The sequence below is a fragment of the Eleutherodactylus coqui genome, chromosome 1, assembly GCF_035609145.1.
Source record: "Eleutherodactylus coqui strain aEleCoq1 chromosome 1, aEleCoq1.hap1, whole genome shotgun sequence".
Taxonomy (NCBI): Eukaryota; Metazoa; Chordata; class Amphibia; order Anura; family Eleutherodactylidae; genus Eleutherodactylus; species Eleutherodactylus coqui.
Window position 1 is genome coordinate 291,401,308 of NC_089837.1, and position 15,622 is coordinate 291,416,929.

Sequence of the window (15,622 nt, forward strand, 5' to 3'; positions counted from 1 at the left end):
ATTTACTACATATTAGGCGTGTGTACATTGCGCATGCAATACGCAAAGCAAATATGTTCATGTGAGCCCGGCCTTATACTGTTTACCTGGACAGCCTAAGGCTAACATCTGTGGAGTTTAAAGAAAAACCCTACAACATTGGAAAAGATGCCAGAAACCATTATTCTGCTAGTTAGTATATTTATTAAGTGACTGTACCATTGTACCATATGCTGCAAAGAAGTTTTGCATTTGAAATTTATTTATAAAAAACTTATACCACCGACACAGGAGTAATATAGAATTAATACTTTATTTCTGTTGTACACAGGGAAATGATTATGTATAGAAAAACACAAAAGAAAAAGAAATACTATTTTTATCCTTTTAGCTTCTTTTTTGTTTTTGCGTTTGGTTTATATCCTGAACTCTCTCTGAATTTCTTTAGATCTGAACAAAATAAAACCTGTAAATTAAAAAAAATGCAATTAGTAAGAGGTGGAAAAAATGGTTTTCCAATTCTTCAAAATGGATGGCTTATCCTTAGATCAGATCGGTGGCGTCTGACTCTCAGCACCACCACCTAACAGCTCTCTGAAGGGGCCACCACCATGACTGTTTACAATGCTCCGTACAGCACAGCCCTAGTTTTATTAGGAGCGTTGGTGCCAGATATTTCGTCTCAGTCCCATTCACTTGAATGGGAAGAAGCTGTAGTATGAAGCAAAGCCGTTACTAAACAGGAATCTGCCTGGTAAACAAGGAAGTTCCTTAAAGAAGCTGTTCATCTGGGGTGGCAACAGTCAGTTCCCCATCAATCTACTGTTGATGGCCTATCCTAAGGATAGGCTATCAATTTTAACACCTTGATACCATCTGTCATATTTTTATGATAGATGCGCGCAAGAAGTGTAGATGTGCCCAAGAAGTGTATGGAGCAGGCTCATACAGCTGGCACTCACCCTCAACGGCTAGGATCAGAGGTCACTATTATGTCAGCCGTTTACTTCCTTGGATGCCATGTTCTTTATTGATCTAGGCATCTAAGTGGTCATTAAAATGCCACCATGGGATTGTCATGGTAACCTGTAACCAACGTCACACAGCTCCATTAAATAGCAAAGCTATGGGTTTTAGAGACTTTTGACACAAAGCAATTTTACAAAACAGATTTTTTCCCCCAAGAATCATAACAAAAGCTTTCTATAATTTGGTATCGCCATTATAAATACCCCGAAACAGCTATCTTTTCATGGAGTCTGGCTTTGCTTTTAATTCTCAGTCATTGTTACAAGGCTAATATAAAGAGTCTAACTTTGGTTTGAAGGAATGCTGCCCTCCAATAGGTGGCACTGTGGAGATATTATTCCATCTCCCTTATTTGCATTATCATACTGACAGATACCATACCATTTTACTTGCAGTGAACTTCGTAGAAACGAAACCTAAAAATTGTTCGCATTGCGATTTACACAAGCCCACATATGGTTACGTTGACATTAGAGATGAGCGAGCATACTCGCTAAGGGTAATTGCTCGAGCGAGCATTGCCCTTAGCGAGTACCTGCCCGCTCGAGAGAAAAGGTTCTGGTGCCAGCGCGGGGGAGCGGTGAGTAGCGGCAGCCAGCAGGGGGGAGAGATCTCCCCTCCGTTCCTCCCCGCAGCTCCCTGCCCGCCGCCGGCACCCGAACCTTTTCTCTCGAGCAGGCAGGTACTCGCTAAGGGCAATGCTCGCTCAAGCAATTGCCCTTAGAGAGTATACTCGCTCATCACTAGTTGACATAAAAACAAGAAAACACTATGGCTTTTGGAAGTCAAGGATGAAAAAAAAAAGAAAACTAGTTGTGGTGCCAATGAGTAAAATGATAGCAGCAACAGAAAGCTCGATTAGACCATGATTTGCAAGTCAACTTTAGAGTTTTAACTCAACTGTAAAAACAAGTTTTATATCATTTTTAATCAATAGGACAGTTATTTAGGCAGTACACAAAATTCATATTCACCTTGCATCTAAAAGTGAACTTTCCACTATTAGTCTAAAAAACTAAGAACTCAGGACCCATCTGTATGGCTCATTTCACAACATGTTTGTAGATTAAAGAAAATAAATAGATGTCAACTTTATGGACCTGTAGACAATTTTTCTCATTGGAGGATACAGCGAAGACCTTATGGTATAGCTCCTGCCACTAGGAGGCAGACACTAAGCAAAAAAGGAGGTAACTCCTCCTACCAGCTATATTCCTCCTGTGGCCACTAAGCTAAATCAGTTTTAGCTTAGTATGCATAGGAGGCAGACCTTCCTGCTGCAGGTCCTCCAAATCCTGGAATTCCTTGGACTTTTAGGGTTAGCAGGGTGACAGAACTCCACTGAGGAGGGACATCCAGGTTGCTCTAACTCCCCTGCTGATTCCCTGCCTCTGAAAGGCAAGGTGACACAGAGAAACCCTAACTTCTTTGTGACCCGCCAGCGAAGATCGTCTCGCTTAAGATTCCTGGGATCCCCTCATTTTTGTCTTGGCTCAAAAGACTGCATCAAAAATGCCACTAAAACTCCACCTCAAACCGCCACAAAAATTGTATATGTGATTGAAGTCTTATAAGCAAATGAAACTTACTCCTTGAGCCCATCCAGCGTAGGGACCCCAAATACTGCGAAAATAATCTCCTGAAAAGCAAGAAATATGAAAAGACATATTAGATAGTTACAGAATTACTTAGGCTGAAAATAAGAAACACACTTCTTTCAAGTTCAATCTTTCTCAGATCAATCATACATCACTGAATGTCAGAGAGCAGCTTAGGGTACTTTTCCACTGGACGACTATGCTTTCACACAGAAGTGACGATTGAGTGAATAGAGACAGAGCGCAGAAAAGATTTCTTCCCGACGCCGACCCACCTCCGTTCACTGAGAAGAGGAAGTTGTTCAAAGATGAAAGGCTGCCTGTTTATACTGAGCGAGAAGTCATTTACTAGTGGCTTCAATGAGCTAAAATGAAGTGACTGGTGACTAAATTTATGAACAGATGCCCATGGCATAAAATAAAACAATAGGAAGGATTCTCCCCTCTCTTCGCCCTCAGAAAAAAGTGTGTAACGACCTCCGCGACAACCCGGGCTCTGCTGACGGCGGAAGCCAGGTGACTGCTGCATTTAAACAGAGCCAACTGCTTGTTCTCCTGGCATCAACGCTCACATCCTGGGCACCAAGATGCCAGGAGCTTGGAACAAAGACATTGTAGTCTCTGGCTGCAGCGGTCAACTGGCTTCCACTGTCAGCAAAGACTAACAGTATCAACAACCGACAACTCACTTCCTAATCTTCTCTATTTATCTGCAAACACCATACAAATATCTTTTCCTCCTGCATTCAAGATGTGGTCTTACAAGAGATTTATAGAAACAATATTACACTCGGTCTCTCTTTTTATAAATTACAAAATCTTATGTTTTTGCAGCTGCTACTTGGCACTAAATCAATGTCCTTGAGAGGTCAGCTTGCCAACCAACTACCCTCTGTGCCATGTACCTCACTCCTATCTGCATTGCCCAGAAAACTGGAAATGGACATGAAAGACATAAATCTTCCCAACAATTCTTGAATGTTCATACCAATTTCCCGGTAAACCCGCTCTGTGAGAGTCTTGTTGCCATGACCGAGCTGAGGTAAATAGTCTCTTTTTGCAATCTGCCATACATGAGTGTCCACAGGTACCGCCTCCGGTTTATCTAGAGCCATCAAACAAACACAATCTGCAACCTAAAAAAATATACCAAATTCAAATAGAAGCATGTATTCTGGAAACTAACAGTGCAGTCTGAACAACTGCAAGATCCATCATTATAGTACCTTAAGGCCGAATGCCCGCGGACGGATTATCGCTGCAGAATTCGTGGTCAGCCACCTGCCGCGAATTCTGCAGCAATGCCAATCCATAGACATGCTGTGGTAAACGATTCTCCCCTGTCTACGAGGGAAATCAACTGCGATTTTCTGCTTGCAGGGTAGAATCGCAGTATGTTCTATTCTGTGCAGAAATAAAAAAAAAAAAAAATAGCACGGACGGCTCCTATTGCAGTGAGCACTGAGGAAGTACAGCAAGAATCCGTGTCACAGCGCAGAGCGTCATGTACTGCACTGTGCATGCGTGCCAGTTGAGACACTTCCGGTGGGTTCGGTGAGGTGGGTATAGGGTCTTTGGTGGGCGCCGGGTATTATTCCGCTGCGATATTTTGCAGTCAGAATCTGACCTGGCTGTGGGCATCAGGCCTAATATTACTGTAATCTACTACTGATGGCAATTCCAGTCTTTTCAGCTACTTAGTAGGTTACAATAATAATCTTTATTTATATAGTGCCAACACATTTCGTGTAACCACGGTTACATGTAGTAACCAGTTGATGGAGACACTAGGGGTGAGAGTTCTGCTCCAACGAGCTTACATACTACAGATAATAAGGGGATACGGAAGGTAAAGGGGCTGGAGATGTGCACGGTATGGCGGGGTGGAGAGTGTGGGATGCTATACACAGACAATGGTCAGACAATACGTGATGGGGCTGAATCAGTAGGACTGCAGGGGCGGTTGATGGTGGCTAGCAGGAACTGCAGTCGGTAGGACAGGGAGCATGTTATCAGGTGGATTACAGAGGGGTTTGGTTTAGGGAATATGGTACGCCTCCCTGAAGAGGTGCGTTTTTAAAGCACGCCTGCAGTTTTGTGTGTCAGTGATTGCCCGGTTAGTAATAATATGTGCAGTTAAGGGCTAACTTCATCATGAACATTTTGCTAAAGCTGCTCATGCATAGTAGATATGTTTCTACCAATTCTGATGGAATCCCCACTAGATCAAATGTCCCCAAACATTTGGATTGGATTTGGAGAACAGACTGAAGTTAACAAAGTAACACAATTTTAGTTCAAACAAGAACCATTTTTATTACTTGTACTGAATGGTCATAGCTTCTAAAGTGAAAATATCACACTCACTTTGCCTCCTACCCCCGGCAGGGCACATAAAGCAGACTTTGCTTCCTCATAGGGAACCAGTCGAAGGGTGTCCAACCAATCACTATCTTGCTTCTGTAAAATTGACCTGGCACTCTCACTGACAAACTTTGCTCTGTAACCGAAACCCAAATCTCGCAACTTTGCCTCAGTGTCATCAGCTGTAACAAACACAAGAAAACATCATACATTTGGATTTACTATAACCACGACCATTTGTATTTGCATCGAAACACATGGCTAGAAGACACAGCTTAACTAATTTAGTAGAGTATATGACATTTGGCTGAGTATATATAAAAGTACTCTAGCATCTTACACCTATCTGGCACACTAGGAGTCATTTATATCTTGGCATATGCAAATAATAATAATAATAATAATGAGTAAAGGCCCCTTTCCACGAGACAAATGTCTGTCAAACGATGCCTGACACTTGTCCCCGTACATACTCGCTCCCATGCTACTGCACAGTAGCAAGTATCGTTGGCTCACAGCGAGGCAGCAGAAGGAGATTACTCTCCTTGCTCTCCCCCGCCCCTCTCCGTTAACTGAACACAGCGGACGTTCAATACTGAATGGCTGGTATCTACACTGAACGACCAGCGTTCAGCTCATCGTCCATCACTTATTCTGCATGGACGATGAGCTGAACGATGATCATTCAGTGTAAATAGCAGCTGTTCATTATTGAACGGCCGCTATGTTATGTGAATGGAAAAAGGCAGGGGGAAGAGCGAGGAGATAAATTTCCTGCAGCCTCTCCGCCCACCTGCTGGCCGCTCTGTCAGCCAGCGATACTTGCTCCTGTGTGATAGCACGGGAGCGAGTGCATGCGGGGACGAGTGTCGGGCCTAGTTTGCTCGACATTCGTCCTGTGTAAATGGGCTTTAACCGTGTACACTATTAATGTTCAGTAAGCAATAATGCTTGAAAGAATACAGCCGATTGGGCAGAGTAGCCTTCAGTCAGCACTGGTACACTGTTGTCACCAACAGGGATGTACTGAATATTCAGAACAAACATATTAGCTCCAAGCAGCTTATTTATGGGAGTGCAACATCTACAGCAAACTTAGAATATTATTAGGCTCATGAAATCCATTTTTACCAAAAATTGTCACAACACTCTATGGGGAAAGCCGCTTTTCCGCCACTGAAAGCCTGCATAGGAGTGCATTACAATACGCACTCCTATGCAGGCGGCCGCAGTTTGGCCACGCGAAATCTCGCGCGGCAAACAAACTGCGGCATGTCCTATTTTTGTGCGGGGCCTGGCAGCCGGCACATGAAGGAGCCGGGGCCACCGGGCGCGGGTGAGTACGCGCTTGTCTCTGCAGGCGCTCGGGTCGGGTCCCACGGCGAGAATTCTCGCCGCCGGATCCGACCCGCTCGTCTGCAGGCGGCCGAAGTTTGTTGTGATTTGAGGCACAATATAAGGTAAACGATAACAGAAAACAACCCAACATTATCTTATGGTAAATAGGTTTATTGACAGCAGTATCACACTAAATTGCAGTATGTTACAAATGGTATATAGTAGTATAAAATTTGTATATTTCAATACACAAATATGCAATCCATATACTAAAATTATACACAAATATACCAAATATGCCATTAGAAAATACCTTTTAGCCCCCTAGCGATACGCATACATCTGTAAACACGCACAATGCCACTTCCTCATATTGAGAGACCTGTTTATCACCAAGGGGCCTAAAGGCCTATTTAGACACAACGATAATCACTCAAAAGATGTTGCTCAAGCGACTTTTGAGCGATCATCGGTGTCATTTACAGCGCAAGATGATCGCTCAAGATGAGCGATCACCTTGCGCTGTTAGCGGAGGATGCAGAAGATAAGCGGGGTGTCCCTGCTTGCCTTCTGCATACAGCTGTTCCCCCGCTCCAGTGCCCGGCTGTCATACAGCCCAGTGCTGGGAGTGGAGGATGCAGAAGACAAGTGGGTTGTCCCTGCTTGTCTTCTGCATCCAGAGGTTTTCGGCTCGGAGAGCCTGGTAGTTATACAGCCGAGCGCTCCGTGCCAGGTATGGAGAACAGAGCTGGTCTTCATACCAAGCCTGTTAATAGGGAGCAGGATACAGCTGAAACAATAGTATCAGCTGTATCCCGCTGTGAATCCCTGATAAGGCTAATCATCGTCTTTCTGATGAGCGACAGCTTAACGAAATCTGCACGATGGGCGAACATTTTGAGCAGCTTTTGAGCGAATTTTGAGCGATAATCGTTGTGTCTAAATGGGCCTTTAGGCTTGGTCTTGGTTTAGCCTAAAGCCAGCATGGAGTTCCCATACTTGGAAGAGCCAGGGCTTACCTGTCTACTGGCAGCAGGGCTCCTGCTCTAAAGGCCCAGGTGCAGAGAAACTTCTGACCCTGCCGTTTAACTCCTTACATGCTGTGATAAACAGCAATCACACCATGAAAGTGGTTGACAGGGAAAGGGGTTCCCCCTGTCACTCATCAGCACCCAGAAATGCGATTATCAGGTGTTGTCAAAAGTATATTACACTGCACTAAATAAGCATCTAAAAAAAGTGGAAAAGTTAGTTTAATTGCAAAAAGACCTTTATTATTAACAAAAAAAAAACATATCAACTTTTTTAAAGTCTCACATTTCTTTAATGTTTGTAAAAAAATCTCACCCCACCCAAGCCTCCTTTTCTAGACAGTTTATAAAAGTGGAGTAAGAAGCGTAGAAAAGCAACAATTTTCAACATTTTTGAGCAACACACTACTTGTGTAAAAATTCTGTGACTTTCTGATGATTGCAAACTACAGAAGACTTTGATACATTTGTCATTTGCCAAGTGGATTCTAAATGACTGATATTTCTTTTTTTAAGTGCTCATTTGTGAGTATAAAGACTCTTTAACATGTTAAAGCTGTTTTGCACTAGGTTATTTCTAATCATTTGTATATCTGCCTGAGATGTAACTGCATGCCGAGTTTTGCAGCAAAGGGCAATTCCTTCTAGGTGCTTGATTTTTTTTTTGTATGCATAGCCAGTCAGATGAAAACTGCCATGTTACCTGCCTGCCAGTGCCTGGAGTGTGGGGAATGAATAGTACTCCACCGTGTCAAGTTGGCATAGCCTTCTTCCCAGAGCAGTGCACAATCGCTCAATCATTCCAGTGATGCGAGAGATGTGGTTGTTGGAGGTACAGATGAAAGAAAAAAGGCATTCTACAGGATCCTGACGCAAAACTCGAATTCCTGGAAGACAGACAAAAGGCAATTACAGATTATATGTATGTAAATACACAGACACACACTGAAATTAACATTTTAGTTAGTTAAAGGGTATTTTCTCAATTCAATACTATATTTTTCTGTAATTCGGGAGAGGTACTCTTTCTCCTTGTGGAGGAGGACATGCAGGCACAAGGAGACTAATAGGTCATGCAATGCTCCTCTGGGAAATTTGGTATGCAAATGGAGAATGGTATAATGTCTCAGCAGCATCACTTATTAGAAGGCAGCTTCCCTAGAAGTCTATGTACAAGCTGCTAACAGGCCTTGTAACATGACTGGGAATTTAAGTTAGCCCACATACCAAATTTCTCAGTTATAAATAGAGTGAGAGGTCCCTAATAACGTTTTCTGCATTTATGGCTGGATGACACAGGTAAAAAATGTAGGGTTTTATATTATGTATATTACCTGAAAATTCCTTAGCTACTTTCAGAAAGTTCTGGTCAGACGCTCCCCATAAACTGTAGAGCTCACTGAGACTAACATGCAACTGGAAGTAATCCTGCAGGATGTCACCGTCTTTTGTACAATCTGTATGTAGAGAGCCATCATCTCCGGCTACCTCCTCATTCTCCTGCTTTATGGTGTCTTTTTTCCGCTTTATTGATTCTGGGACAGTATGGGGCAGCTTTCGTTTTGCCAACCTCTTCTGAGTGCTCTTTTCCAACCGACTTTCCATTGTCCCTGGGCTGGGATACACTGCGTACCACAAGTGGCCACCTTTCTGAGTCAGAGTCCACACACGTCCATGTAATACCCCTGTCCAGTACCCGGGACTGCTTTCTCTCCACCTAAATGTTTCATGGTGAAAAAAAAAACTGTAATTTAGAATTTTTCAATATGCACTGATACAACAAACGCTATACGTATGGTTATCTACAGCAGGCCTCATTTATGTAAATGGTGTATAAAATTTGGAGATGTGCAGAATTTAGTTAGTTCACAACTTTTCTGTCTACAATAGGCACAAGTGTACTGATTGTTATGAAAAGCTATAAAGGCCCATTTACAAGGAGCGATGATCGCTCAGACGGCAGTTTGAGTGACAGCTTTGAGCGATCATTTTGCCACTCAGCTACTTAATAGCTATTTAGTGTGTAAATGAAGCCTTTAGCTGAATGCAGTTAATAGCCAGAGGGCACTTATCTGAGCTCAGATCCTTTGTTCTCCATCAGGAAACAATGTTATCAGCACTCCCCATGGAGAACTGCTGCTAAGGCTGAATTGATCCATCATATGTGGCTCTGCCGAGCTCTCGCAGCTGCTGTGTAAGTCCCACGCCTGTACTATGAAGATACATCGGCGCATGCACTCTCTACATGGTATGCGGGGACGCGCTGTTGTGGTCTCGCGGCCGCTGATGCAAAATCCCGCGTCTGCGTTATGCAGACATATCGGCGCATATGATGTCTGAGAAGGACGTAATGACGTTACCATCCACGTGACGCGTTGCCGTTTATGCGACGCGTGACGTAGCGATCTATCTCCTAATGCATTCTCATGACGACCACCCCCAAGAAGGAGGTATGTTGGCATATGCATCTCTGATTGGTGGACTATGTGGAATGGAGGGCGGCACTGGACCATACTCGTCATGATGTTTGTATGAAGCTAATAGATTTCACCTGAGAAGGGGAGGATTATTTGTGATGTGTATATGTTTCATTGGCTGTTACTCTTTGTCTTGTACTATTTATATGTGGGTGTTACCACTCTGTAATTAAGCTTGAGAAAGGCCAAGATGGCCGAAACGTTGCTTGTCTTTTTGTGTGTGATGGAGGAATAAAAACTACCTACAATTTTGCACCTTCAATGCTGCTGAAGTCTTCCTTCTTCGTCTCTAAAGATTCTTTCTCTCCCGCTCCCCGCCGCAACTCACCTGTCACCGGCGCCGGCCCCCGAATCTTTAGAGACGAGCGGGGAGATACTCGGCTAAGGCACTACTCGCTCGAGTAATGTGCCTTAGAGAGTATACTCGCTCATCTCTACTCTCTATACGTCTATCCAGTATACTTTCATAGCCATACATTCCACATATCCTCGTATTTTGGCAAGTAATTAGAATGAATTGCCATCAATTTCCCCATCCAGGCATGCAATGTCAGTAAGTCTTGAAGGTTTTCTAATGTCGGGGTCAACAGTTTTTTTCCAATGTTTGGCAATTAGGTAAGATGCAGACATAAAAATATGTCCTATCATCTTTCTAAGTGGGTCGTGTATCCCTTCTAAATGTAAGAGCAGGAGGGCACTTTTGTACAGAAATGTCGGGCGCGCGCATGGGCAGAAGGTGACGTGAGGTCTTGGAAGGACCATACCGCCAGGGGACATCATAGAGGATGAGGGTGAGTATTTTCAACTTCTTCCATGGATCTGATCCATGAGGGGAGGTGAAATTTTAGCTTTATTTTACTTTTTACAACTTTTTCATGATCGCCGTTATCCATTGGATAGCGGCGATCACAGAGCCCGGCAACATCTCCTGCCTCCCGGCTACCTTCAGTAGCCGGAAAACAGGAGATTTCAAATGCCCCATGGCGATCTCGTTATCTGCGCATGCGTCGCCATTTTAACTAAGGTGCACATGCGCAGAAGAAGTCGGAGGGTCCGTTCCAGCCCAGATCGTCGCCGGACATCACGCAGGATGGAGGTGAGTAGTTTTAGCCTCCCTCATGGGTACATTCTGTGAGGGGAGCTGAAACTTTAACTTTTTATTTACCTTATTGCGATCGGCGCCATCCATCGGATAGCACCGATCGCATTGCCGGGTGGGGGCTCCCCGTGGGCCCTCATGATTGCTCCATGTTGTCAGCTACCCCCTGGAACCGACAACATGGAGCTGTCACGTCCACAGCCCATGGGGCTTTAATCCTCAGAAGATGCATGTTTTTACATCCTCTGGGATTAAAGCCCACTTAGCTAGGATGTAAAAACACTATGGGGCCGTCACTAAGGGGTAAAAGCATGCAGATTTGTTTTGCTGACCTTTTAGCACAGAAAACAAGTCGCAGCATGCTCCATTGCAGTGCGGTTCCCACAGTAAAGCAGGAGTTTAAAAAAAATCTCCACTGCACATGTGCGATGGCTGGCACTCCTGCACACATCTGCAGTCAAGAAAATTGAAGATCCAGACAGACACACAGAAGACCCAAACGGGTAAGCAGGGTTGGATTCCGCTCCGAGGACATGAGGCCTAATGTGTTCCGGAAAAAGTAAGGGTGCTAAAATGAGGCTGCGGGAGATAAGCTACAGAGTTTTCCAGTCACGAATTTGCAAGAAGTTTGCAGTCACAAAGGGGGACAAACGTAGTTCATTTACTTGTTGTCAGGAATATGTTACACTTATAAAAGAAACAAAAAATACAACAAAACCAAACCAACCGAAAAGACTGACCACCTGCCAGAACATAATCCAGGCGGAGCTCAGAGAGATGGCATGGCATGGAGCGCCAGAGATGCGGACAGATTGTCAGAGACGATAAATGTTTCATCCTGTAAGAATGACAAGCAGAAGTTAGTGTGATGTTATCTGCGTATCCAGTCATACACCGACTACTGCACTGCTATATGAACGTGCTAGAGATAAAGATCACTAATTAGAATCCATTTATGGGTACGTTCACACCTAGTGGAAAGTCTGCATCATTTCCGTATCATTCTTGGTGCAGATCTGCAGCGGACTTTACCCCTTCTATGGAAAGGGTGAAATCCGCACCGTTTCCGTACGTTGGTGTAAATCTGCAGCTGCGTCTGAACGCACCCTATGGAATATTTTTGTTAAAGGGAAAAAAATAATTCTCTTTTAACCCCTTAATGATGCAGCGCCTTTTTTTTCTACTTTTGTTTTTTCCTCCCCTCTTTTAAAAAATTGTATCTCCCTTATTTGTCCATGTATGAGGGCTTGTTTTTTGCGGGACGAGTTGTATTTTTCAATGGTGCTATTTAATGTACCTTATAAGGTACTGAAAAATGTTTAAAAAATTCTAAGTGGAGTAAAATCTAAAAAAAAACAAACAAAAAAAACAAAACACGTCATTCCGCCATCTTTCAGTGCATCCTGTTTCTAGCTACAACAAAAATGACACAATAATTTTATTCTATGAGTCAGTACTATTATTATACTAAACTTTTATAGTGTTTTTTTGCTGTACTACTAAGAAAAAAATACAAGACATTTAATTTTTTAGAATTATTCTCTGCTGCAAAAACTTTATTTTTCCATCGACATAGTTGAGTATGGGCTCATTTTTGGTGAGACATCCTGTAGTTTATGTTCGTACCATTTTGGAATAAATAAGACTTTTTGATCGCTTTTTTATTGCATTTTTTCTGGGAGACTGACTGAAAAAGTGCATTTCTGATGTTCTTTTTTTTTTCCGGACGAAGTTCACCGTGTGCTGTAAATAATGCGCTGTAAATAGATCAGACTTTTACAGATGTGGCGATACCAATTATGTATTTTTGTTTTATGATTTAGATTTTATTATAGATATGGCAAAAGGAGGGTGATTTAAATTTTTATTATTATTATTTTTTTTTTTACACAATTAGTAAAACTTTATTGATCTGACTTTAACTTTTTTTTTTTTAGGACCACAACTTGATCGCTCCTGCCATGGCATTACATCATACTGCAATCTGACAGGCAGCCTATCAATCCATCCCTGGCTGCCACCAGCACAGCTTTCTGCAATCTCACACGGGGCGTTAAAGGGTTAAAAAACGCGATTGGCTGTGCTACTGATTGCAGCTATTGCCCGCGGGTGTCAGCTGTAATAAACAGCAGGCGCCCCACGATCTCTCTTCATAATACCCCAATGCTGCATGATGTAAATGTACGTCATATAGAGGGAAGGGGTTAGGGACCGTCACCTTTTTTTCCCCCATTTTTGTTTTTTCCTCCCCAATTTTAAAAAATCATAACTCTTTTATTTTAAATTCCGCCATCTTTGATTGCGTCTTCTTTCTACGGTGTAAACATTGCAACAAAAATGACCTGATAACTTTATTTTAAGGGTCAGTACGATTACTAGGATACCAAATTTACCAAGTTTTTTTTGTTGTATTGCTTTTATTAATAAATTTTTAAAATTACTATCTGCTGCCATTTTCTGACAGCTATAACTTTTTAGTTTTTCCGTTGACATTGTTATGCTACATCTCATATTCTGCGAGATGTCCTGTAGTTTTCGTTGGTACCATTCTGGAGTACATATGACTTTTTATTACATTTTTTGACCATAAAAGTGCAATTCTGGCGTTCTTTCTTTTTTTTCTGACGACGTTCACCATGTGGAGTATATAATGTTTTACATTGATAGATCGGACTTTTGCAGGCACAGCGATACCAAATATGTATTCTTGTTTTATTATTTCGATTCTTTTATTATAAAATAGCAAAAGGATTTTTTTAACTTTTATTACTGGTTTTTTTTTTCATAATTAGTAAAACTTTTTTAACCCCTTAACGACTGCCCCATCGGGAAACTACGTCCTCAGAAAGTGGGCTTTAATCCTAGAGGACGTAGTTTTATGCATCCTCTTTGGATTAATGCCCACTGGCCTGAGGACATGACAGCTCCATGCTGTCAGTGCCCGCAGGTAGCCGACAGCATGGAGCTGTCATCCCAGGATGCGGGCAGTCCCCCCCGGTATTGCGATCGGCGCTATGCAATGGATAGCGCCGATCGCAAAAAAGTAAATAAAACAGTGTAAAAAAGTAGTAATTCAGCTGCTATGATGGATCGGATCCATCACGGCAGCTGAAAATACTCACACGGCTTGTCGGCGGTGTCCCCCGGAGATCTGGTCCTCCCGGACCCGCCGGCGGCCTTCTGCGCATGCGCGCCAGGCGATGACGTCACGCGCACGCGCAGAAGCCCGGGTGTCCCCGGCAAATTTAAAATCTCCTGGCTTCCGGCTCCTGAAGGTAGCCGGGAACCAGGAGGTGTTACCGGGGACCACTGTGAGCGGTCCCCGGGCCCGCGATCACCGCTATCCATTGGATACCGGTGATCGCGAAAAAGTTGAAAAAGTAAAAGAAAAGTAAAGTTTCACCTCCCCTCATGGATCGGATCCATGAGGGGAAGTGAAAATACTCACCCCCGGTCCTCTGCGATGTCCCGATGTCCCGGGACCCGAAATCCCCATCTGCGCATGCGCGCCCGATGATTGACATCGGGCGCGTGCACAGAGGGGCTCGAGCCCCGGGAAATTCAAAATTGCTCTGCTCCTGGCTGCCATGTGTAGCCAAGAGCAGAGGGATGTCACTGGGGACATGATCACTGTCATCCAATGGATGACAGTGATCATGTAAAGTAAAAAAAAAGTGCAAAAAGTAAAAAAATAAAAATAAAAAAAGGGGTAAAAAGTAAAAAAAAAAGTTTTAAAAAGTTAAAAAAGCTTGCGTTTCATCTCCCCCCACGGATAATATCCGTGAGGGAGGATGAAATGACGTACCTAAGGCCCCCGGATTTATCCGCGGACCTCACCCCAGCTTCTGCACATGCGCCCGTTGCCAATATGGATAATGGCGATCACATAAAAGTTAAAAAAAGGGGAAGGTTCATCTCCCCTCACGGATGCGATCGGTGAGAGGAGATGAAACTTTTTACCGGAGGCCTCCGTATTTGCACCCCGACGCAATCTTCTTCCGTGAACTTTCCCGTATTCTGCGCATGCGACCGCCGGCAAAACACCGGACACATGCGCAGGAGTCGGGGAGCCCAGGAGACTTAAAATCTCCTTGCTTGACCGTTGGTCGCCAAGAGCCTGAAGCAGTAGCGGGTGGCCTCATTGAGCGGTCCCCGGTCACGTGAAAAAATGGTAGCGATCTACCTTTGGCCGGTCTCACATGACCGGATAGGAATTACGGATCCGCATGCGTCTGATCCGCGGTAATACACAGATCAATCGCATTGGATTACACAATTCCGCTCATATTAGCAGGTTGGAATTGCGTAATCCACTCGCAGAAAAGAGAACACAGCAGGTTCTATTTTACCGCGGATATCGGCAACATAGAGCCCATTGTGCTCCATGGTCATGGATATACCCGCAGCCCACACGCAACTACCTTGTATACGGGCTGCGGGTACCCGCGTCATCGCTAAGTGGCGGTGTGGGAAATGCAAACAACAACAAAAAAAAATGTGTACTGCGAATGACCGCCTGTGTGAGTAGGCAGTTATGCGCAGTACATTACGCGGCCGTACGCAGGGTCACAGCCGGGCTCACAGCTGGGATCCGCTGCGGGCCTCCGCAAGCGGATTCCACCTACGGCTGCGTAAGCCCGGCGTTATTCAGACCGCTACCTGTAATACGTAATTTACAAGAACGCTTGCCTTCCTGCAGTTTCAGGA

At 43.8% G+C, this 15,622-nt stretch overlaps 1 protein-coding gene across 4 annotated transcripts in view; it reads right to left on the reverse strand.

Moving 5' to 3' along the window:
* Nucleotides 1–273: 273 nt before the first annotated feature.
* LOC136572541 (N-glycosylase/DNA lyase-like) overlaps nucleotides 274–15,622 on the reverse strand; it is a 29,142-nt gene continuing 13,793 nt past the window's right edge. The window contains exons 2-8 of one of the 4 annotated variants that reach the window (XM_066573218.1): nucleotides 11,643–11,753; nucleotides 8,674–9,056; nucleotides 8,047–8,226; nucleotides 4,974–5,152; nucleotides 3,595–3,711; nucleotides 2,598–2,647; nucleotides 274–445 (exon numbers count right to left, since the gene is read on the reverse strand). In XM_066573218.1, coding sequence (XP_066429315.1) covers nucleotides 424–445; nucleotides 2,598–2,647; nucleotides 3,595–3,711; nucleotides 4,974–5,152; nucleotides 8,047–8,226; nucleotides 8,674–9,056; nucleotides 11,643–11,752 — 1,041 coding nt within the window. In that variant the 5' untranslated portion in view covers nucleotide 11,753 and the 3' untranslated portion in view covers nucleotides 274–423. Of the gene's footprint in view, nucleotides 446–2,597; nucleotides 2,648–3,594; nucleotides 3,743–4,973; nucleotides 5,153–8,046; nucleotides 8,227–8,673; nucleotides 9,057–11,642; nucleotides 11,754–15,622 lie in introns of those variants that run through there. The other 3 variants (XM_066573209.1, XM_066573235.1, XM_066573227.1) reach the window with 3 other exon arrangements.